Source organism: Schistocerca piceifrons, chromosome 4, assembly GCF_021461385.2.
Source record: "Schistocerca piceifrons isolate TAMUIC-IGC-003096 chromosome 4, iqSchPice1.1, whole genome shotgun sequence".
In the NCBI taxonomy this organism is placed as follows: domain Eukaryota; kingdom Metazoa; phylum Arthropoda; class Insecta; order Orthoptera; family Acrididae; genus Schistocerca; species Schistocerca piceifrons.
This window is the reverse complement of record NC_060141.1, coordinates 143,215,079-143,241,513: the sequence shown is the minus strand read 5'-3', so window position 1 is coordinate 143,241,513 and position 26,435 is coordinate 143,215,079. Positions and strand designations below refer to the sequence as shown.

Here is a 26,435-nt window from a genome sequence, read left to right as displayed (position 1 = left end):
GAAAGAGAATGTCTTGCTGTTATCTGGGCCACATGCAAATTTCAATGTATTTCTATGGAAGGCCACTCACTGTTGTTACAGACCATCATTCACTTTGTTGGTTGACAGGTCTTAAGGATCCAACAGGATGACTCTCCAGGTGAGCACTTTGTCTTCAAGAGTGTTACATTACCACAGTGTACAAAAGTGGAAGAAAACACAATGATGCTGACTGTCTCTCAAGAAACCCTCTGCAAGACCATCAAGACTTTGATGAAGATAGTGACTGGCTTGCTGCACTCCAGGATCTCTCTGCTGAGCAGAAGGATGCCAAGATATCTCAAATTATGCTTGCCTTAAATCGGTCAGAGAATGTGAAAGGACAATTTAAGGTAGTTAATAGATTACTTTACAAGAAAAACTTTGATTCATTTGGAAAGAGGTGGCTAAACACATGCGCTTAGATGTTCTACAGAAATTCCATGACACAAGAAAGGCAGTTCCTCAGAAACCACCTGGCCAACTCATACGAATTCCACCAGCCAAAACGCCTTTCCAGCTTGTTGGGATTGACCTCCTTGGATGATTTCCAATGTATGCTAGTGGCAATAGATGGATTATTATTTGCACTGATTATCTGATACACTATACCATTACAAAAGCCGTTTAGACAGACCTTCGGTGCAACATTACTCATCACATGATGACTGCCTACCATCTACAAACTAATGGGCTTACTGAATGCGTTAATAAGACCTTGGCCGACATGCTATCAATGTTCATCAATGTTGAGCAGAGCAAATGGGATGAGATGTTATCTTTCGTGACGTTTGCCTACAAAACCGCCAAACAAGACACCACAGGATTTATGCCATTTTTCCTGGTGCATTGGCATGAGGCGACTACGAAAATGAACACTGTGTTTCCATTACATCCTGATGACATGGATGATGACTACATTGGCCAGGTATTAACCAGAGCTCAGGAAGCTTAGTAGTTATCTCGATTCTGCATGCTGCAGACTCAAGAAAACAATCGCTGAAGGTATGATGTGAGCCACAGTCCTGTTGTCTACCAGCACAGTAACCTCATCTGGATCTTCACTCATGTTTGGAAGGTTGGTCTCTCTGAGAAGCTCCCCAGGCACTACTTTGGACCTTGTAAGATTGTAAGACAGTTGTCTGATGTTACTTATGAAGATGAAGATTTTGACCCTGACATAAGACGACAAAAGATTAGGGATACGGTCCACGTCCTTCAAATGAAGCCCTATAAGGATCCTGCAACCCAGGATAAATTTGAAGGTCCTGCAACAGGCAAAAGCAGAAAGGTGATGAAGAGCATAGTGGCAAATGAAGTTCTAAGAAGATCACTTCTGGGCAAACATCAGTCATCGGGAGTCGGAGTATGCAGGACTGATAACTCATTCCTGGACTAGGAGGACGTAACACTGAGAGGCTTTTCTCTTAAGGAGGGAGCGATGTCAGAGAAGAATCTGAGTAACACAATCACCATTGTGTATTGGTTATGATACTAGACTGTTGCATGGAGGGTTGTGAGATCAAAACTCACCTGAACTGTAAAATTTTAATTTCTATATTCGGTTCGTGTACATCTAGAAGTATCCACAAATGTCAAGAATCATTGTGCTGGAATGTTCTGTAACTGTATATATACCGTATGTGTTCTGGCTGGAGGCAGTTTGCTCCACACTCTTGTATGTGCAAGTGCTGAATAAATCTTCATTAAGTGAAGTTAGTGTTCGACATTCATCAGATCACACCTTATTCTACATGACAGTATACACAGATCACAAACCACTGATCTAAACATTCAAGAAGAATGGTGTCAACTGCTTCTCCCCTCCAGTCCAACCATGTCGAGTTTACAAGCCAATTTAGTATGGACTTAAGGCACAGTTCTGGCATCCCTATTGACTTTTCAGAACTGGAATGTGCACCAGATGACCAAGAGCACCAAATATTTGTTGATGATGCCACATCATCAATTCAGCTCCAACTCATTGAAGTTCCAGGGTAAGGTGCCTGACTTTGTTGTGATGTCTTTCAAGGAAGACCTCTCCTCTTTCTCCCGCCAGTTTTCTGATGACAAACCTTAAACAGTGTTCACAGCCTAACTCATTCTGGAGCACCTTATGCCTCATGTCACAGTGCTTTGTTTGACCATGTATGGAGGAGGATTACTGAGAGTGGATGCAGACATGCCTTCAATTCCAGCATTGCAAAGTGTCCCATCATGTGCATGCAACAGTGCGTAACTGTCCTCTCATTTTGCTCCTGTATCTGATGATGTTTTGGGACTGCTTTCCCCATCAAACAGCCAGTGATATCTCCCTACAATGATCAACCATTTTTCATGCTGGCCAGAGGCAACACCATGGACAATATCACTGCAGAAATCTTAGCCTCTGCCTTCACATCAACTTGGCTAGTTAGGTTTGGCCGCCCACTCCTCATAACTACTGATTCAGACAGGCAATTTGAAGTGGAACTGTTCAGCCAGCTATCTAGATTCTGTGGGTATGTACATCACAAAACTACCAACTACTATCTTGCTAGTAATGGCATTGTTGAGAGATGGCATTGTTCCCTCAAGGCCCTTATGCGTCATGGTACATTCTGGACTTCTGTCCTTCTGATCATTCTCCTAGTCCTAAGAATGGTGTATAAGCAAATTTACACTCCTCAGCTTTGGAATTAGTCTGTGGTGAACCACTGCATCTTCCTGAGGAAGATCACTACAGTTACCCAAAATCAGTTGGAATTTCTTCATTAATTTATGGACCACATTGTACATATACGACCCTCCACAGCCTCCAGACACAGTACCCCAACAACTTACATGTCCTGTGACTTGGAAAGCTGGATGCACATGATGCATTGAATGGGCAGGACTAAGCCCATGCTGCAACCGCCAAACACTGTCCCGTGTCATGTCCTGTGACAAAGCATGCAGGCTTTAGACACTGTGGTAAATGGCAAACCCATGGCTGTTGCCATTAATAGTGTCAAACCAGCATACATATTCGAAGAAGAGCCACTGCCTGCAGCACAGAGACTGCAGCTTCCTTTAGTACTGGCACCACAAACTCTACTGCATGAGCAATGACCTTCCAACAAAACCTCTTGACTCACTCCTGCCATCATGCACACTTCCCAGTCCAGTTCCATTATTGACACTGCTTCCACCATGGGGGAAGATTTAGCATCTCCTATGATGTTTGCACCGACCAGCAATGTTATCATGTTCAATGGTGCATTGTTGTGTGCATGTGTGGTCTATGTTAGCAAAAGAGTCATATCTGTCAAACAGTTCTGTTGCCAACCACCAGGGGTGCTGTTTTTCATAATATGTATTATATTGTTTTGTCCTGTTTATTCTTTGACATGTGAATTTGTTTATGGCTTTGTTTGTTCTATAATTTCCTGTTTTACCTCTTCCTGAGTTATACCAATATTCAGAATGATTCACCTGCAAGTTAAACGCTCAGATTTGTATTCAAGTTATGGAGTAACCACATGTCCAGTCTGTTCAGCAGACACTGTTACCAAAATAAAGCATTTTGTTCAATGAAACCTCCAGAGTTAGTTTGTTCATGCCAAGCAAATTTCAGTTAGCTTAAATCATTATTTAATCTTAAAGAAGGTTTCTCATTTTATGAATCTTTTTTTTTTTTTTTTTTTTTTGCATTTTACCCATTCCTCCAAAAAATTGATAATATGCCACATAATGGTGTCTTAAAATAATCTGTTCATCAGTTATATTGCAGTATATTTCATAGACTGAAATGAATAGAGCACTTATGGCATTTTCTATACATTCAATGACTACGTCATTAGATTCTTATGATTTCTTGTGTGTATTTATAGTATCTGTTTTCTTTGGATTTATTATCAAGCAGTTTGTATGAAACTGATTTGTAATATAGTTAAACACTGCTGGATGATGCTTTTTAAGAACTTCCTTCTACTTACTCTAATTCTCTTGATTGACAGCATTATTTATATAAAAACAATGTGCTGCATCACACATATTGGATGAAAACATTGTGTATGATTCATATACACTTCTGTTTATATTTTGTTGGCTAAATAATATTTTATTTTCCTTAGGCAGTTAGCCAAGAAATCTTAAAATCGGCAAGGGGAAAAAAATATGTCTATTTATTTACTTTTTACATTTTACTCCCCTCATTGTGACAATATAAATTGGTATGCTTAATGATTTTCTTTGCAATTACTCTTATATTTAAAAGGAAATTTTCAAATACATCATTTCAAACCATACTTATTCAATATCTTATTTGTACATTTCTTACTTTTTCTTCTGTTGACAGCTCTACAGTGATCGTGGTTTCTTCCATGGACTGGAGAGAACTGCAGTATACCACAGGCTAGCAGGACATATACATCTGTTCATCTATAGCTTTGAGTATCAAGGTTCACAGAGCTACACACCAATCTTTGCAAAAACCAATATAAGATATGGTAAGATATCTACATTCAGCAGTTAAATAATTTACTACATAAGCTATCTTTCCTAAAATGAAATAACACTTTCTTCTTATGTTACTATACTTCCATTGCCCCTTATAAGTCTTAAGTGAGAATTATATTATTTTAGTAATTTCTTTGATTTTTTATTCATTGGGGTCTGTAGTTTCCTCATGAATTATTACCTTCAGAAATGTTGAATAATTTCATTAATAGAAGAGAAGATAAGTAGTTTGTTAGCTATAAGCTGTTGGCACACCATAACATACTACTCATGTTTCCCCAGTCTAAATTTAATGTAATGAAATTGATGGAAAAACGAATATTTTTAAAAGTTCTCCCACATTGTCAGTAACATAATATAGGTGCTGTTTGTATCCTAATGCTAGTTTCATATTTACATAACACATTGTTATTCACGAAATACTAGAAATTATCTACACAACAGATTACTCTGACATTTTTCTACCTGTCATACATCCAACAGAAATCTCTAATCATTGTTTTAAAAATGTGCAATTCCCAGGACTTTGCTTTACATCTGACAGAAGTGACTCAGTGTAAGTGACTATTACTTATCACCATCAACTGCTGGATTCAGGGCTCCTGTAGATTGTTGATTTTTCTGTACATCAAGGTTTTGAGGTACATTAGATTAGATTAGATGTGTGATTCACTTTGTCATCTGAGTCACATTGTCATCATCAGATTCACATTGTATTTGTGACCATTACAACCAGTATTTTAGTAGTCAGTATACTGTGACATACCCAAGCAAGATGAGAGCATCCAGCAGTGGTGTGCCAGCAGTTTAGGTTAGTACACAGCATTTTATTTAGTTCAGTGCCCCTTTTTTATGCTCTGAGCTCACATATTTATTTCCTGCAGTAGTTCTTGTGTGAGCTGAGCCTCTAGCAAAAAGTCACTGCTGATACATCTGTATTCAGCAGTGAAATGCGAAATTTATTTCTGTTTTAAGAGGTTGCAGATCTTTCAGTCTTAGTGTTTAGTGAGAAATCTGCAGTCTAGATTTAAGTGTTTGTTTATTCTTCTTGTTTGTATTTGTGTATTTTTTGCACAGTTTGACATGAATAGGGACAGTACTTGTTGTGTTCATAAATAACTCCTTGTCTCTGAACATGACAAACTGTCTACAAATAGCTGGAAGCTGCATTGCCCTTGGTCAGCAGGCTTCAGGCCAAGGCACAAAGTAGCGATGACATCAGGTTGCCACGGACAACCTCTTCAACATCTTTTGTCCATTGGATTCCTCCGGAAACCCCATTGTCATAACATCTTCTGATTTGCAACTTCTGACTGGTCTGTCTTCACATGAGGATAAATGATGGGCAGTGGTAGGTTTGTATGTGTCTGGGTGGAAGGAGAAAGTGGGAACAGGCCACATGGCTGCCTCTTTACACCTTAAAAACAAGTATGAGGTGCTACCCAGTTTGAAAACCCTTCTGAGACAGCACAGGATGCTTCTCCTGCTGGTCAAGTGGCTGATTTTCCTGCTTAGTTTATAAAAGTCCAGAGGGCAAGAATGCTAGTCATTCGGAGCCCCAGTGTTAGGTGGGTTATGGGGTCCCTCAGGATAATAGTGGGCAGGTCAGGAAAGAATGCCAATGTGCACTCTACATCTACATAAGTACTTAGCAAGCCACTTGGTTGTATGTGGCAGAGGGTACTTCTGGTATCACTATCTGATCCCCTCCTTTCCTGTTCCACTCGTAAATGGTGCATGGGAAGAATGATTGTGAGTAAGTTAGGTATTAGCTCTAATTTCTCAGATTTTCTCACCATGATCAATTTGCAAGATGTGTATAGGTGGAAGTAATATGTTGTTTTACTCGGTATATCTGCTGGGGGGGGATCTCATTTGAGATATGGAGGTAGTTTTGCTGGTGGATATTAAGCAAACTGGGTGCAACTGGCTACAAAATGTGGCTCAAGTTGGCACAAATGATGCACACCACTTAGTTTTAAGACCATCCACAGCTACTTTCAGCAGGGCTGATTTGGAGAAGGCTGTGGGTTACGCTTGCTATTTGTAACATCCTCCTCAGAGTTGATCACAGTCCTCTACTTTGGAGCAGGGTGGGTGCAACTGGCTGCAAATCGTGGCTCAAGTTGGCACAAATGATGCACACCACTTAGATTTAAGACCATCCATAGTTACTTTCAGCAGGGCTGATTTGGAGAAGGCTATGGGTTATGCTTGCTATTTGTATCATTCTCCTCAGAGTTGACCACAGTTCTCTGCTGTGGAACAGAGTGGAAGTTCTAAACCAGAGGCTCAGACAATTCTGCAATAGTATCAGATGTGAATTTTTCGACCTCCTCTCTCAGGTGAAAAATTGTAGAGTCCTTCTTAATGGTTCAGGCATACACTACATACTACAGGAATTCTCAACTACAGTAGCTGGCACATGGAGACTTTTTGTTTATTTTAGAGTACCCCACCTCCTTTCCCACTATGGATCAGAGGTGAACTGCATGCCAAAACTGAAGAAACATTAACCACATTATTCTCCGAGAATGCTCATTCTTGCAGATGAGGAATAGAAAAGGTTAAAACAGTATTAGTAAACTGCAGGAGCATCCATGGTAAGATTGCAGAATTAGAATGACTTATTAAATGTAATGACTCCTGTGTAGTGTTAGGAGAAGAATGTTGGTTGTAGCTGGAAGTTAATAGCAATGAAATCCTAAATTCAGATTTGAATATTTGTTGTAAGGAAAGGTTAGATGCCAAAGGTGGTGGCATATTTATTGCAATAAATAATTTGATAATATCTGCTGCAGTTATGGACATGAATGTGAGTTGATCTGGGTGTAGTTAAGCATCAAAGGTGGGTAAAAAATGGCAATCAGATGTTTTTATTAGACAGCCTGCATCAGGAGCTGTAGGCGTGGAGCACTTCTCAGAGAACTTGAAGAATTTTGTGGATAAGTTTGGACTTCATCTTTGCAAGTATGGAATGGAAGAGTGATGTGATCAAAACTAGTGCCAGAGACAGAGATTCGTGTGACATTATTCTGGATGCCTTGTTCAAAAACTATTCAGCATATATTTAGAGAACCAACTAATTAAGGTCACATCTGAGACCCTCTAGCAAGAAACAGACCTAAACTTTTCAAATCAGTTAATGTAGAGGAGGGTATCAATGATCATAAGATGGTAATAGCACAGTTGCTTAGTAGTGGAAAGGCATCAGGACCAGATGACACATGTTTAAGATTCTACAGAGATTATGGGCGGAAACTTGCTCTCCTATTAGTAGCAATTTATTGTAGGTTACTGGTGCAATGAAAAGTACCTAGAAACTAAAGAAAAGCATAGCTCATTATTTTTTGTCAAGGAGGTTCATATGATAGATGCTCATAATTATAGACCTCTATTGTTGACATCAATATGTTGTAGACAACGGAATATGTTTTATGCTCACATATTATGAAGTTTTTGGAGAATGAAAGTCTCTTCCATAAAAATTGACATAGATTCCTCAAACTGAAATTGTAGTGGATCTAACCTAATGCTGCTTATCTCATAGGCTTCTGGGTATCAGTCTTCAATCCATAGATGAAATGAAGTTGTAACAGCCTTAATGGCTATTGGAAGGTGTACAAAACTCAACAATTCTAGATTCGCTGATTGTCACTTCTGTTTCTCTGTAGCAGACTTTATTGAGTCAATTACCAGATTGTTGTTGTTGTTGTGGTCTTCAGTCCTGAGACTGGTTCGATGCAGCTCTCCATGCTACTGTATCCTGTGCTAGCTTCTTCATCTCCCAGTACCTACTGCAATCTACATCCCTCTGAATCTGCTTAGTGTATTCATCTCTTGGTCTCCTTCTATGATTTTTACCCTCGACACTGCCCTCCAATGCTAAATTTGTGATCCCCTGGTGCCTCAGAACATGTCCTACCAACCGGTCCCTTCTTCTAGTCAAGTTGTGCCACAAACTCCTCTTCTCCCCAAGTCTATTCAATACCTCCTCATTAGTTATGTGATCTACCCACCTAATCTTCAGCATTCTTCTGTACCACCACATTTCAAAAGCTTCTATTCTCTTCTTGTCCAGATTACTTTTCATCCATGTTTCACTTCCACACATGGCTACACTCCATACAAATACTTTCAGAAACGACCTCCTGACACTTAAATCTATACTCGATGTTAACAAATTTCTCTTCTTCGGAAACGCTTTCCTTGTCATTGTCAGTCTACATTTTATATCCCCTCTACTTTGGCCATCATCAGTTATTTTGCTCCCCAAATAGCAAAACTCCTTTACTTCTTTAAGTGTCTCATTTCCTAATCTAATTCCCTCAGCATCACCAGTTTACCAGATATAAAATAAATAATTAGTGCACACATCAGGATAGACCATACAGTACCTAACAGACCCAGTCCAGTGTCAAAGTTAATTACTGACAGCTGGGGAAATGCTGGGGCCTTGCAAGTAACACTGGCCCAGATAGGTAGCAGCACTACTTATCTTGCTTTTGTACTATTTCTGCAGTTCACAAATCTGCCCCTGCAGCAGTTCTTGTTATGTGGTAGTGCTGTTAGTCAAGGAAGACTAGTAATGCTCCAACTTTCATCTGTTTGTCTGTTACAGAAGTCATTTTAATGTTTGTAAGGAGTTCTTGTTATTGCTTTATTTGTATAGATTGAGGTATAAAACAAGAAATTCCTAATTCTTAATACTGATTCAAAATAAAGACAGTATTTCACAATGGAGTAACATTGGCTGATTGGAGTAACTTTGACTCTAACAGTTTTAGACTAAAGTTTTGTTTATTATGTTACCTAGTAGGACTTATTTAAAAAATTGTCTGGGGTAGACTCAAATTGTGCTTCATTGCTGAAAAGTTACACTAATTCTTTGCTGTGTACTGGTCAAATATTAACACTTATTTATAATCTTCAGAACTTCACAAATTTATTCTTCTCAGTTACACATAGCTGCAAATTCTCATTGCTAACAAAAATTTTCCTGCATTGCAAGTACACAACTATATATAAGAATCACTCACAACAGCCTCTCACCAACTAGTTGCACAGATCAACAAGAACAAAGATGCCACAATAAGTCACAGTATAGCATTCTTATAAAATATTAATTTTTACATTTACACACACTGCAGGAAAAAATTAGTAAATCCTTTTGAAGGTTTCCAATTCACTCAGGATTTATTGTTGCAACAGTGCATATGGAGTACATGTAATGATTACATTTAGAGATAAATACGAGGGCGGTTCAGAAAGTAACCTCCGATTGGTCACAGTGCGGGTTGTGGGGGGAGTAGCGACGCCATCTGTGCATTCACGCACTCAACAGGTCAGTCGGCATCAAGCCGTGGTCGAGTGAACGTCGTACCTGCGCTAGTTTAGTTTTTGTGGCAGTTTGAAATGTGTGCTGCAATAGAAAACCCCGCCAAATGTGAAGTGCGTGCTGTCATAAGGTTTCTTACAGCCAAAGGATATTCTGCAGCAGCTATTCATCGTGAGCTTTGTGCCGTGTACGGACCAAGAGTTATGAGTGAAGTAGTTGTCCATGAATGGGTACGTTTATTTAAAAGTGGACGAGAAAACGTTCAAGATGAAGAGAGGAGTGGTAGACCATCATTGGTGACTGACGAACTCATTCAGACAGTTGATGCAAAAGTTAGTGAAAATAGACGTTTCTCAATGTCGGAGTTTTCTACTGGTTTTCCACAGATTTCTAAGATTCTCTTGTACGAGATAGTGACAGCAAGATTGGGTTACCGTAAGTTCTGTGCCCGATGGGTGCCCAAAATTCTTACCAACCACCACAAAACTCAAAGAATGGCCTCTGCATTAGGCTTTCTGTCACGTTATGAGGACGAAGGAGAACCATTGTTAAACAGAATCGTGACTGGTGATGAAACCTGGATTAAGTATGTGAACCCTGAGACAAAAGAACAATCAAAGATGTGGGCACATTCAAATTCGCCTACCAAACCAAGAAAAGCCTCGCACGATTTTTCTGCCAGAAAACTGATGGCAACGGTGTTTTGGGATGCCAAAGGGGTGTTGTTGGTTGAATTCATGGAACGTGGTATGACCATTAATCAAGACGTGTACTGTGAAACAATAAAAAAGTTACGACAGGCTATACAGAACAAACGCCGTGGTATGCTGACTTCCGGTATCGTTTTTTTGCACGATAACGCCCGTCCTCACTCTGCTCACAGAACAACGACCCTTCTTGAGTCCTTCAAGTGGGACGTTATCAACCATCCACCTTACAGCCCAGACCTGGCACCAAGTGATTATCACCTCTTCATGCATTTGAAGAAATGGCTCGGGTCACAGCGGTTTGATGACGACGAAGAGCTCAAAGATGCGGTCACAGGCTGGCTCCAGGCACAAGCGGGTGATTTTTATGCAGAAGGAATTTCAAAGCTTGTGAAGAGATATGATAAGTGCCTCAATCGCTATGGAGACTATGTAGAAAAATAGTGCAAAGATGTAGTTGTAAGATGTATATATTAAAATATTTTTATTTAACTTGGTGTATTTTTTTAAATCAACCGGAGGTTACTTTCTGAACGGCCCTCGTAGCACAAGCAGTTCCAAGGTACAAGGCATTAACTCATGCTGAAACACCCATGTTAGTACTTGGTGTAGCCTACATGTCTCTGGGATCCAGTCAATTGTACAGACGGTGAATACTGTTCTGGGATATTTCATGCCCTGCCTGCTTGACCTGTTCATATAGTTCTGTAAAAATTGTTGGCTGACAAGTCACTCAAGTCACTTCTCATCTGATCATATCCCACATGCGCTCAATTGGAGACAAGTCTGGAGATTGTGCTGACCAGGGAAGTCACTGCACATCGTACAGAGAACATTGTGTTTTCACAGGCTATGTGTGGGTGACCGTTATCTTGTTGGAATAACACATCACCCTCCTGTTGCAAGAATGGTAAAATAATGGGGCTAACAACATTCTGGACATACCAAGAACTGGTTAGCATCCTCTCCAGAAACACCAAAGGTGAATGAGAGTTGTAGCTTATCACATCCCAGGCCATTAAGGCCTTGGCTGAGGCCAATGTGTTGTGGATGAATGCACTCTATGAGACAACACTCACCACCACTACATCATATGCATAAACGACCATCACTTGCATGCAAGCAGCATCTGCTTTCATCACTGAAGACCACCGCATGCCATTCCATCTTCCAAGTGATCCTCTGATGGCACCAGTCAAGCCATGCACATCTATGTTGTGGCATGAGTGGATCAGCTAGAGGTGTGCTTGCTCATAGTCCCACTGCTAATAACCTGTTTGCGACATTTCATGTTGAGACATCTGGGCTCGTAAGCCCCACTGTCTGTGCTGTGATAGTTGTATGATCTGACACTGCTCCTCTTAAAATAAGATGATCCTGGTGGGTGTCTGTGCTGTGTGGATGGCCAGAACCTCATTTACGAGTGAGAGATTGTTCAAGTGACCACTGGTACCAGCAACCTTGGTCATCTGATGCAGCATATCCGACCTGTGTGGCAAATCTCTGAAAGGGCCATACCACCATTCGGAAGGCCATTATTTGACCCCTTTCAAATTCACTTGGCCATATGCAGCACAACTGTGTCTCCACGGTATGGTTGCCTGCTTGCTTCACGTATTTCCACTACACTGAGCCCTCTGCTCTGGTAGCTATGCCACAATGCTGTCTGCTGGTGGATGATGTTGAAACTATTATCGCTATCTCTACTAGTCCTCAGGTTGCATACACTGTCATTGGATCAAAATTGTTATCTTTCCAGGTGTAGTAACTTTTTCCAGCAGTGTATGTAATATAAATCTTTTACCACTGTTTTAAGAATAAGTTACAAAAATAACAGTAATGACAATAAATTCAAATACAATTTCAGTTTCAAATTAAACTGGAACTATGAAAAAAATATATTTTCAGAGAATAAATCTTATATAATTTATGTGTTGTTTTCTGTTGATAAAAGAATGTAAGATCATATTAGGTTGAGGAGGATTACCAGATTGGTTGCACCAATAATCACACCCATTTAGCAATAGTTCATTTATTAACCTTAACATATATAAGGATCACAAAGAACTGTCCTGAACATGGCGGAACAGCCAAAGATAATGCTTAAAGTCCAACATCATATCAATGTTGGTGTCGATTTCATCAGTGCCACAAGGTGTATTGCCAAAATTACCAGTACACTGAACTCTAAATGATACTTTGTGCAATATTTAATTGCGTTGTATATTTATCTGTATCATATTCTACAATAAATGAAAAAAAAAATGCTCTCATCAGTTCTATTACAATAGCCCACAAAGAATTTTGTAAGCTGACAATATGAGCAAAATACAGATAAAATAATGGAACCGCACAATGCCCAATTTCAAAAAATATAGATCCAATTAAATTTTTGAAAATTATTTTGTGAAAATTGGAATGTGCTTATTATGTATAGTGTTGTGCTCACAATAACTGTTGCTTGGTAAAGGTTACCAGTATTGAACTGAATCATTGCCTTTTTGTTTTTTGTTTTTCACCTGGTTAAAGAAGTTACACATTTAACAAGTTTCATACCAGGAATACAGCAACATGATTATTAGTTTAAGCCATACAGGTATTTACTTTGAAAATAGTGAAAAATTGAAGAAAATAATAAGTAAATTGGTATTCATAAATTTCTTTGCAAAAATATCACAATGTTTATATCACTAAAAAAAAAAAAAAAGAGAAGAAAATGAAGTATGAAAGCAAAATAGTCCAAATTTTACAGCAATTAAGTGTACAAAAATTAAATGACTCTAATTACACAGCATTTTATAATAGCTTAATGCAAAACTAGTAAAATGATTATTATTCAGTTACTGTTGTTGTTGTTGTGGTCTTCAGTCCTGAGACTGGTTTGATGCAGCTCTCCATGCTACTCTATCCTGTGCAAGCTTCTTCATCTCCCAGTACTTACTGCAAACTACATCCTTCTGAATCTGCTTAGTGTATTCATCTCTTGGTCTCCCTCTATGATTTTTACCCTCTACGCTGCCCTCAAATGCTAAATTTGTGATCCCTTGATGCCTCAGAACATGTCCTGCCAACCGGTCCCTTCTTCTTAGCAAGTTGTGCCACAAACTCCTCTTCTCCCCAATTCTATTCAATACCTCCTCATTAGTTATGTGATCTACTCATCCAATCTTCAGCATTCTTCTGTAGCACCATATTTCGAAAGCTTCTACCCTCTCCTTGTCCAAACTATTTATCGTCCATGTTTCACTTCCATACATGGCTACACTCTATACAAATACTTTCAGAAACGCCTTCCTGACACTTAAATCTATACTCGATGTTAACAAATTTCTCTTCTTCAGAAACACTTTCCTTGCCATTGCCAGTCTACTTTGACCATCATCAGTTATTTTGCTCCCTAAATAGCAAAACTCCTATACTACTTTAAGTGTCTCATTTCCTAATCTAATTCCCTCAGCATCACCTGAGTTAACTTGCCTACATTCCATTATCCTCATTTTGGTTTTGTTGATGTTCATCTTATATTCTCCTTTCAAGACACTGTCCATTCTGTTTAACTGCTCTCCCAAGTCCTTTGCTGTCTCTGACAGAATTACAATGTCATCGGCAAACCTTAAAGTCCTTATTTCTTCTCCATGGATTTTAATTCCTACTCCAAACTTTTCTTTTGTTTCCTTTAGTACTTGCTCAATATGCAGATTTAATAACATCAGGGATAGGCTACAACCCTGTCTCACTCCCTTCCCAACCACTGCTTCCCTTTCATGCCCCTTGACTCTTATAACTACTATCTGGTTTCTGCACAAATTGTAAATAGCCTTTCACTACCTGTATTTTACCCCTGCCACCTTCAGAATTTTAAAGATATTATTCCAGTCAGCATTGTCAAAAGCTTTCTCTAAGTCTACAAATGCTAGAAACGTAGGTTTCCCTTTCCTTACTCTATCTTCTAAGATAAGTCGTAGCATCAGTATTGCCTCATGTGTTCCAACATTTCAATGAATCCAAACTGGTCTTTCACGATGTCGGCTTCTACCAGTTTTTCCATTCATCTGTAAAGAATTCGCGTTAGTATTTTGCAGCTGTGACTTATTAAACTGATAGTTCGGTAATTTTCGCATCTGTCAACACCTGCTTTCTTTGGGATTGGAATTATTATATTCTTTTTGACGTCTGAGCGTATTTTGCCTGTCTCATACATCTTGCTCACCAGATGGTAGAGTTTTGTCAGGCCTGGCTCTCCCAAGGCCGTCAGTAATTCCAATGGAATGTTGTCTACTCCCAGAGCCTTGTTTTGACTCAGGTCTTTCAGTGCTCTGTCAAACTCTTCATGCAGCATCGTATCTCCCATTTCATCTCCATCTACATCCTCTTTCATTTCCATAATATTGTCCTCAAGTACATCGCCCTTGTATAGACCCTCTATATACTCCTTCCACTGTTCTGCTTTCCCTTCTTTGCTTAGAACTGGGTTTCCATCTGATCTCTTGATATTCATACAAGTGGCTCTCTTTTCTCCAAAGGTCTCTTTAATTTCCTGTAGACAGTATTTATCTTACCCCCAGTGATATATGCCTCTACATCCTTAAATTTGTCCTCTAGCCATCCCTGCTTCGCCATTTTGCCCTTCCTGCCAATCTCATTTTTGAGACATTTGTATTCCTTTTTGCCTGCTTCATTTACTGCATTTTTATATTTTCTCCTTTCATCAATTAAATTCAATATTTCTTCTGTTACCCAAGGATTTCTACTAGCTCTCGTCTTTTTACCTACTTGATCCTCTGCTGCCTTCACTACTTCATCCCTCAGAGCTACCCATTTTTCTTCTACTGTATTTCTTTCCCCCATTCCTCTCAATTGTTCCCTTATGCTCTCCCTGAAACTCTGTACAACCTCTGGTTCTTTCTGTTTATCCAGGTCCCATCTCCTTAAATTCCCACCTTTTTGCAGTTTCTTCAGTTTTAATCTGCAGTTCATAACCAATAGATTGCGGTCAGAGTCCACATCCGCCCCTGGAAATGTCTTACAATTTAAAACCCGGTTCCTAAATCTCTGTCTTACCATTATATAATCTATCTGATACCTTCTAGTATCTCCAGGATTCTTCCATGTGTACAACCTTCTTTCATGATTCTTGAACCAAGTGTTAGCTATGATTAAGTTATGGTCTGTGCAAAACTCTACCAGGCAGTTTCCTCTTGCATTTCTTACCCCCAATCCATATTCACCTACTACGTTTCCTTCTCTTCCTTTTCCTACTGTCGAATTCCAGTCACCCATGACTACTAAATTTTTGTGTCCCTTCACTACCTGAATAATTTCTTTTATCTCATCATACATTTCATCAATTTCTTCATCATCTGCAGAGCTAGTTGGCATATAAGTTGTACTACTGTAGTAGGCTTGGGCTTCGTGTCCATCTTGGCCACAATAATGCGTTCACTATGCTGTTTGTAGTAGCTTACCTGCACTCCTTATTTTTTATTCATTATTAAACTTACTCCTGCATTACCCCTATTTGATTTTGTATTTATAACCCTGTATTCACCTGACCAAAAGTCTTGTTCCTCCTGCCACCAAATTTCACTAATTCCCACTATATCCCACTTTAACCTATCCATTTCCCTTTTTAAATTTTCTAACCTACCTGCCCGATTAATGGATCTGACATTCCACGCTCCGATCCGTAGAATGCCAGTTTTCTTTCTCCTGATAACGATGTCCTCTTGAGTAGTCCCTGCCCAGAGATCCAAATGGGGGACTATTTTACCTCCGGAATATTTTACCCAAGAGGACACCATCATCATTTAACCATACAGTAAAGCTGCATGCCCTCGAGAAAAATTACGGATGTAATTTCCCCTTGCTTTCAGCCATTCACAGTACTAGCACAGCAAGCCCATTTTGGTTAGTGTTACAAGGCCAGATCAGTCAATCATCCAGACTGTGGCCCCTGCAATTACTGAAAAGGCTGCTGCCCCTCTTCAGGAACCACACATTTGTCTGGCCTCTCAACAGATACCCCTCTGTTGTGGTTGTACCTACGTACGGTCATTTGTATTGCTGAGGCATGCATGCAGAGGGGGGGGGGGGGGGGGGGGGGAGGGATTCGGTTACTTAAGTTCAGTTTTAAATAACATACAAAATAAAATTACAACATTCCAGAAGTGTTCTTTTGATTTTCGTTTAAGTATTTGCCTTAAACCTTGGAAAAATAGTTAAACTTTCCTTTCATGCAGTGATTCAAGCAGGATTAGTAGACTGAATAGTGTTTCAATGCACAACATTTTGATTGTCTTTTATACAGGTATGATTTTTTTTTTACTTTCACTTACTCATTTCCATGTTCTTGGTAGTGGTAGTACATCATATCATTCTCTGCAATATATTAGTCCTTTGCACATACTGATTTGGAACTTCATCTTTTGCACAAGTATGATTAAAGATTCAAAAATATCATGAAATTACTTTCTGATGAAATTTTCAGACATGTGTAGGTGAATGGGCATAAGTTAATTTTAAATAACTTGGAGAGAACTCATTATTTGACAGAAACAGACTAATAGCACATTATTTGAGTGAGTATTTAGGAAAAATGAGTTAGTCAAAGACAAAATTGCAATTAACATGTCCAAAAGAACATACACCACATATATAATTAATGTGAGGATGAGCAATTGATCACATCAGTGCAAATGCTCACCTTGCTTAAACTTCTATGAGAATCAGCAATATGCCACAAGTAATGAGGATAATGGGCAAGGGGCACTGCATTAGTAGTGAATGGATAAGTTGAGAATTTGGGGCTGATGGGAGGTATGCTAGATTAGTCCATGCATTTGCAATGATCACTGTGTCCTCATAGTGCAGTGGTCAGAGCATCTGCTTAGTAAGCAGGAGACCCAGGTTTTAATCATGTTGCGGCACAAATTTTCAACTTTCCTCATTGATTTAAATCAGTGCCCACTGGCAGATATTGTTATTAATTCCTTTGTGCCTTGACTGATTCATAATGGCTGTGGGATCCAAAGTGTTTCTGTTCATTTGGACATGTCCAAAAGAACAGACACCATATAAATAAAATCATTTACAAGACAAAAATGCGTACAGTAGAATCATCATTCTTTCAAATCATAGGGAGATTGTATGGACAGAAAGAGATAATATTGATGGATTTAAAGATAAAGATAGGGGATACAGCACAGGAAACTAAGAAGAAAATATTGCTACAACAGCTCAAATGCTTATGTCCCCCCAAGCAAACAGTATACTAAAAGCATATGTTCCTCCAAGGATTCAGTTTAGATTTCCAGACAGAAGCCACATATTTGAGACAAAATAGTAATAATTATGTGCAGGTACTTAAATCTAACAATTCATAAATGTATCATTCAATGTTTACTTAGCACAAGAAAATAATTAACTCCTTTTCCCAAAACTACTTTCAAGTCAGTAACTGTATGGTTCAAAATTCATTCCAAAGTAGTATTTCCCACATGTCAAGAAATAGTGACATCTTGTTTACAATATTATCTCACTGTGCAATACAATTTTCCTACAAAAATTGGTTTCTACTTTTCTTCAATGACATTCTTTACCTTCAACATCACCTACTTCACACAAGTCAGGACAAGAGCATATAATACTAATTCTTCCTCATTAGATTACATTAAATTAATTAATCTGATTTTTCATAAAAAATTTTCTTGCAGTGACTAACAAATACATCACATTATATGTATATGACTGCAGATAGCTGTTACTCATGACAAGCTCCATCAATCAAATCTCTGCTTCCAATATTACCTTTAGTAACTTCCATTTCTTTCATTAATCATTAAATTTGTTATTATAGCAAGCCAGTAAAAACCAAAATAATTACCTGTCTAACCATAATCTTTCCAAAAATTACACAATTTAAATAAATTACCTAAAGATAACCAAAACTTTTGTATAAAGGCCACCAAATGCCTTCAGTTGAAAATCACACATTATTGCTAAAAAAACACAAAAACTTTAAATATTTGAAAGCTGCTAAATCATTAATAAAAATAACATGGCAATAAATCATTTACATAGCCCTTAGCAAAATCGTTAAATGCACTGTGTATTCTGCATCCTAACATTAGTACATCATAAACAAACAATCAAAATCTGTACTACAGTTAAAATAAAACATGAAAACAATTTCTTATCTCTCAAACAAAAATATGTATGCGTGCTAATATCAACTGTGATACACATTTCTGGTTGGTGATGAGAGGACATCTGTGGATGAGTCAAAGACCTCAGTGCATTTTGAGCTTTGGTACATTGTGAACATGCTATTGTATCACACTTTCTGAATAAAATATATATGCAGTTTCTGCCTTGACACCATTATTGAGACATCCCTCTCATCCAGTGGGGAATACTTCCTTAGTACTGACCCCACATCAACTGTAAAACATGTTTTGCAAGTTTTCATAAAGACCATTAACAGTGTGGCCATCTTTTGTCTTGAATACCATCTCCATGGAACAAGACAACTGGACTTAATGCGTGTGAATTGTACTGACAGTGCAACCAATGTGCAGATTGCCTGTGATAAAACACAAATGAACTATGGCTACAAGTGATATATACTCCTGGAAATTGAAATAAGAACACCGTGAATTCATTGTCCCAGGAAGGGGAAACTTTATTGACACATTCCTGGGGTCAGATACATCACATGAACACACTGACAGAACCACAGGCACATAGACACAGGCAACAGAGCATGCACAATGTCGGCACTAGTACAGTGTATATCCACCTTTCGCAGCAATGCAGGCTGCTATTCTCCCATGGAGACAATCGTAGAGATGCTGGATGTAGTCCTGTGGAACGGCTTGCCATGCCATTTCCACCTGGCGCCTCAGTTGGACCAGCGTTCGTGCTGGACGTGCAGACCGCGTGAGACGACGCTTCATCCAGTCCCAAACATGCTCAATGGGGGACAGATCCAGAGATCTTGCTGGCCAGGGTAGTTGACTTACACCTTCTAGAGCACGTTAGGTGGCACGGGATACATGCGGACGTGCATTGTCCTGTTGGAACAGCAAGTTCCCTTGCCGGTCTAGGAATGGTAGAACGATGGGTTCGATGACGGTTTGGATGTACCGTGCACTATTCAGTGTCCCCTCGACGATCACCAGTGGTGTACGGCCAGTGTAGTAGATCGCTCCCCACACCATGATGCCGGGTGTTGGCCCTGTGTGCCTCGGTCGTATGCAGTCCTGATTGTGGCGCTCACCTGCACGGCGCCAAACACGCATACAACCATCATTGGCACCAAGGCAGAAGTGACTCTCATCGCTGAAGACATCACGTCTCCATTCGTCCCTCCATTCACGCCTGTCGCGACACCACTGGAGGCGGGCTGCACGATGTTGGGGCGTGAGCGGAAGACGGCCTAACGGTGTGCGGGACCATAGCCCAGCTTCATGGAGACGGTTGCGAATGGTCCTCGCCGATACCCCAGGAGCAACAGTGTCCCTAATTTGCTGGGAAGTGGCGGTGCGGTCCCCTACGGCACTGCGTAGGATCCTACGGTCTTGGCGTGCATCCGTGCGTCGCTGCGGTCCGGTCCCAGGTCGACGGGCACGTGCACCTTCCGCCAACCACTGGCGACAACATCGATGTACTGTGGAGACGTCACGCCCCACGTGTTGAGCAATTCGGCGGTACGTCCATCCGGCCTCCCGCATGCCCACTATACGCCCTCGCTCAAAGTCCGTCAACTGCACATACGGTTCACGTCCACGCTGTCGCGGCATGCTACCAGTGTTAAAGACTGCGATGGAGCTCCGTATGCCACGGCAAACTGGCTGACACTGACGGCGGCGGTGCACAAATGCTGCGCAGCTAGCGCCATTCGACGGCCAACACCGCGGTTCCTGGTGTGTCTGCTGTGCCGTGCGTGTGATCATTGCTTGTACAGCCCTCTCGCAGTGTCCGGAGCAAGTATGGTGGGTCTGACACACCGGTGTCAATGTGTTCTTTTTTCCATTTCCAGGAGTGTATTACTGGCCAACACAGCTCCTACCCTGCCACAGCAGGGGACCTTGGTGAAGAGCAATATATTACTGACCAAAACGGCTTCTACTACAATCATAGAATGAAGGCTTTCACGGAAGGTGTTGTTATCACTTAACATTTCCGGGCTGAGATGCTGTGGTCCATAGATAAGACTCTCCCCTGACATTTCGTCTTCGACTGCGGAAGGCATCCTGCGAGGACAATCAGCAAACTGTGCAATGTAATCTAATGAGGAAGAATTAATATTATATGCTCTTGTCCTGTGATGTTGAAGTAGGTGATGTTAAAGGTAAAGAATGTCGTTGAAGCAAAGTAGAAACCAATTTTTGTAGGAAAATTGTATTGCACAGTTCGCCGATTGTCCTCAGAGGATGCCTTCCGCAGTCGAAGGTGAACTGTCAGGGGAGAATCTTATGTATGGACCACGGCATCTCAGCCCGGAAATGTTAAGTGATGGCTTCTATTATGCCTTGACAAAGGCAGGCAACAGACAACTTGTTGCTGGACTTCCTACAGGAGTCTACCACAAACTCACTACAATGCACACCCAATCAGCAAGTGGAACTTATTTCAAACTGTGATATGCCACACAAGTCAACTGCAACATCCACACCACTTAACATGATGAGACATCCACCCATTCTACACGTATCTACACAGCTTGTTGGGTACTATAATCCACCTGGAGCCACTCTTCTTACCATGTCACAATTTCTTCAAGTTCCTGAGTCACCAATACTGGCTTAGCTGACCGTAACCACATCACAGCCATTATCTACTTCACAGACTCAAATTCCAGTATAAGTTGCCACTGTTTCAACCTGAACAACTTGATTTATGGTTCACCACAGTGGAGTGTGTATTTGACTCATTAAACATTCTAGATGGTGACAACTGATTTGTCACCCTTATTTGTCATCTGACAAAATAATGTAATTGGATAGTTAAAGATTCTACTTAGCATGTGCCGACAGCTCACACACATAAAAGAAGGTTATAATTAGGCCAGCATTCAGAGTCAATGGTTCCTTCTTCAGCCAGAAGGGTTGAAGGGGAAGGAATAGGGGTGAAGGAAAAAGACTGGAGAGGTCTAGGAAAACAGGTAGATTTTGGGAAAGTCACCCAGAACTATGGATCAGGGGAGACATACTGGATGGGATAGAAAGGAAAGACTAATTGTTGGGGACCATACCAGACAAGATTTGAAAATCTGAGAGCTTAAAGGTGAAAGACAGGTAATATGCAGACAGAGATTACTGCTTATATATCATGTATGAGTTAATAAGAGTGAAAAGCTAATTGCACTGTACGTAACAGACTTGGGAGGGGTCAGCAAAAAATAGACTTGTAAGAAAAAGAAAAATGTAGAAAACTAAAACGGAGTAAAGAAAGCAGTAGTTACTATGAAGAAATACTGAGATGGAAGAAATTAACCTAAATTAAGGCCAGGTGGGTGGCAAGAACCAAGGACATGTTGTAACAATAGTTCGCACCTGTGGAATTCTGAGAAACTAGTTTTTGGGGGAAGAATCCAGATGGTACATGTGGTGAAACAGTCACCAAGTTCACGATTGTCATATTGTAGAGCATGCTGTGCAACAGGATTTTGTGTGTTGACAGTATACACTTTTTGTCTATGCTGATTCATCCTAACAGATAATTTGGTGGTAGTCATGCCATTGCAAAAGGCCGAACAATGTTTACATAACAGCTTGTATACGACGTGTCATTTCACAAGTGGCTCTCCCTTTGATAGTATACATTTTGCCAGTTACAGGGCTGGTATAGGTGTTGGTAGGAGGATGCTTAGGTCTAGTCTACCAGTGGAGATAGCCACAGTGGTAAAAGCCATAGTGTTGGGAGGTGAGTGCAGAAGGAGCATAGTGTTTGACAGAAATATTGTTGCAGAGATTAGGAGTGTGATGGAAAGCTATTCTAGGTGGTGTGGTGGGGAAAATCTCAGACAGAATGGATCTCATTTCAAGGCATGATTTTAGGAAGTCATGGCCTTGTTGAAGTAGCTGATTAATATATTCCAGACCAGGATAATACTGAGCGACCAGTGGTGTGCTCTGAAGCTATTCTTTTGGAGGGATCAGCAGTACAAGGATTAGATGTGATGGTCAGGGAAATCTGCTTTTGAACTAGGCTGGTGGGGTAAATGCATTCCGTGAAGGCTGAGGTGAGAACGGTGATGAGCTGCTGTAAAGAGTCTGCATCTGAACAAATATGTTTGCCTCAAATGCCAAGGCTGTATTGGAGGGAACATTTAACATGGAAAAGGCAGTAACTGTCAGAATTTTAGTACTGTTGTTTGTTAGTAGGTTTAATGTGGACAGAAGTGTGTCACCTTTGGTAAGAATGACATCAAAATCAAGGAAAATGGCACAGGATTTAGAATAGGACCATATGAAATTTAACTGGGAGAAGGTTTTCAAAGATTCCAAGAATTCCAACAGGTCAGCCTCACCTTGACTCCATATGCTAAATATGTCATCAATCTATGTAAACCAAACCAGTGGCTGAAGACTTATGGATCCCAGGAAAGCCCCCTCCAAGGGACCCACGAAAAGGTTGGCATAGGAAGGAGCCATCCTGGTTCCCATGACCGTATCCCTAATCTTTTTGTATGTCTTCCCCTTAAAGGTGAAGTAGTTGTTGGTAAGTATAAAGTTGATTAAATTGAGTACAAAAGATTTCATAGGTTTGGAAACAGGTGGGAGCTGACTGAGGAAATGTTCAGCAGCAGACAGACCATTTACATGGGGGATGTTGGTGTAGAGGGAGGTGGCATCAGTTGTGACAAGCAAGGTGTTTGGTGGGAGGGAGACATGCACATATTTCAGATGATCTAGGAAATGATCGGTATCTTTGATATAGGAGGTAAGTCTTTGTACTACAGATTGTAGGTGCTGATAGGCTAAGGCAAGCATAGGTTCATTGGGTGCTTTGAAGCCAGCAACTGTAGGAAGGCCAGGATGACTGGGTTTGTGGATCTTAGGTACAAGGTAAAAGGTGGGAGTGCATGGTTTGGGTGGGATGAGAAGTTCTATGGATTGAGCTGTTAGTCCTCATGAGTGGCCTGAGGTTTTAAGGAGGGACTGCAGGTTAGTTTGAATCACAGGGATAGGTTATATTAGCCCATGTGGCCAACACTCCTTCTTATTGTTGTCATCTGTCTTGTTCAGACCGTCATCTGTTTTCTACCTTATGCACTAATCCATATGTTTATTTATCTGTATCACCAAGATTAATCAACACTTTGCCCCTACATTTTTTCTAGTACTGATTTCTGTGCTCATAGATGGGTTTACATATCACAATTCCATTGTTATTTACATATAACACTTTGCAGCTCACTGCACTGCAGCACTTTCTCCCTATCGTCTTTTGCCGATTTATTCACAAATTTGACATTTATTTTCTTTCCCACAATCCACTATCTTGTTTACACGTAATTCTTTCACGTTTTTGTGCATTTGTTTTTCGCCCAACCACTCTGATCGATTTTTACTGCCATCTCCTGCATTACTTTAATTGCCAAGCTAATTAGTTTACATTTTCTCCTGTTACTGTCTCTTTCTGTTACCCAGGCTTTCTGCAATGTCTTTTTTGACGCCTTTCCCAGTCACTATTGTTTTTTTCTTTTCCAATAATTTTTTTGTATCGTATAGACCACTTTTATGGCGCGAAATTCTCTCCCACTTATCACCTCTTGTTAACCATTGTCTGTTCTCATGATTTTTGTACGAATTTTTCTGATTTTTCCGAGTTTTTTCCTTACTTTCCTTCCATTTTTCTATCTTTTATCCACTCTCTGCTTACCTTTTTTGCCACTCCCACGTTTTCTAATACTCCAAACTGTCCTCTCTTGCCTTGACGAATCTCATCGCATATTACATCCATTCTTTCCGAAAACATGCTTTTGTACTATCAAACATAAGGTTCCACATTCTGTTTCTTGAAACCTGCTTGTCCCTTGGAGGTACTCCAAAAGGCATAACATTGAAAGTTCCTGTTTCTGAATGTAATACTACTCTACACCAGGCTCTGTTATAGTTTTAAATACAGCAGTCTCTTGCTCTTATACAGCTTATCTGTGACCTATATGCCTCATCAACCAATTTCCACTCCACCAGACTTCTGTCCTATAAAATCGTGCAGTTATCTGCCCATAATCTTTCCCTGGATGGTATCTTCTGTCAACCCAAATAAAGTTGCAACAACATGCCAGGCTTCACCTCAACAAGCTATCCAAACTTCTCCTAAACTACCTGAACAGTGGTGTTTCCCTTCCTGTCCCTCTGCAGCTCCCTAAAGGGCCACCCTATCAAGCACCACTCCTCTCCTACAAGCTGAGCTTGGCCAAGCTTCTTAACATTCCACAGCCTTCACCACTGCCTCCCAGACCAAGAATAACTCATACTCACAAGAACCAGTCACAACAGCACAGTGTCCTCAACCTCTTGTCTAAAGCACCCTCCCTCATGTATTATCTGTATTATCTAAGTGTCTCACTTTCAGCCTTAAATTTACATTTGTTCTTGCAGCTTGGTGGAGGACCTACTTTTGTTCACTTTGAAATCCAGTCCTAAAACCTTTCCAACAGCATACCTGACATTGAATGTTGTCTCGAACAGTTCCGACCAGAATCCCAACTTGATCCACTACCACTACCTCAAAATCATCCCTTACAAGCCTTCCAAGAATCCTTCATATTCGGCATTGATTTGCAACCCTTCCTCAGCATAACCCTAACCTGTTCTCTGCAGAACTCCATGCTCTACATTCCCTAAAAGCTGATGACACCATCATTATCCTCCCAGCAGACAATGGGTCTACCACTGTAGTAGTTGACCAAAATGAGTTGGTTAGTGAAGGTCTATGCCAGCTGCCTGACATCACTACATACAGTGTCTGCCATCAAGATCCCATCCCTGTGATTCAAATTGACCTGCAGTCCCTCCTTAAAACCTCAGGCCCCTCATAAGGACTAACACCTCCCATACAGCCTTGGCATTCGAAGCAAATGTATCACCACTGTTCTCACTTCAGCCTGCATTGGATGTAATTACCCCTCCAGACTAGTTCAAAAGCAGATTTCTTGGGCCATCACATCCAGTCCTGGTACTGCTGATTCCTCCAAAAACCAATTTTGGAGTACACCAGTATTATCCTGGTCTGGAATGTATTAATCAGCAACTTTGACAAGGCCATGACTTCCTAAAATCATGGCCTGAAATGAGATCCATTCTGGCTGAGATTTTGCCCACCACACCTAGGACAGCTTTTTGTCGCCCTCTCAATCTCCACAATATTCTTGTCAGCCCCCATACTTCTTCTGCACCCATCTCCCTACCCTATGGTTCCTACCCCTGCGACTATCCCCACTGCAAGACTGGCCCTATGCACCTCCTTCCACCATGTATACCAGCCCTATAACTGGCAAAACATATACTATCAAAGGGAGAGCCACCTGTGAAACGACACATGTCATATACCAGTTACAAAGTAAACACTGTTTGGCCTACATTCGCATGACTACCTCCAAATTATCAGTTAGGATGAATGGGTATAGGCAGGGGGTGTATAATGGCAACTCACAATATCCTGTTGCAGAGCATGCTTTACAACATGACATTCGTGACCTCGGACCTGTTTCACCAGATGCGCCATCTGGATTCCTCCCCCTAGACACCAGTTTCTCAGAACTCCTCAGGTTGGATCTAGCACTACAACATGTCCTTGGTTCTTGCCACCCATCTGGCTTTAATTTACGTTATTTTTTTCAATCCCAGCATTTCCTCACTGTAACTACTCTTTGCTTCACT

At 40.5% G+C, this 26,435-nt stretch overlaps 1 protein-coding gene across 1 annotated transcript in view; it reads left to right on the top strand.

The window, feature by feature from the left end:
• The window catches only part of LOC124794638 (juvenile hormone esterase-like), a 516,675-nt gene that overhangs the window by 378,233 nt on the left and 112,007 nt on the right, over positions 1 to 26,435 (top strand). The window contains exon 9 of the mRNA XM_047258150.1: positions 4,337 to 4,487. Within this exon, the coding sequence (XP_047114106.1) occupies positions 4,337 to 4,487 (151 nt within the window). The remainder of the gene's footprint in view (positions 1 to 4,336; positions 4,488 to 26,435) is intronic.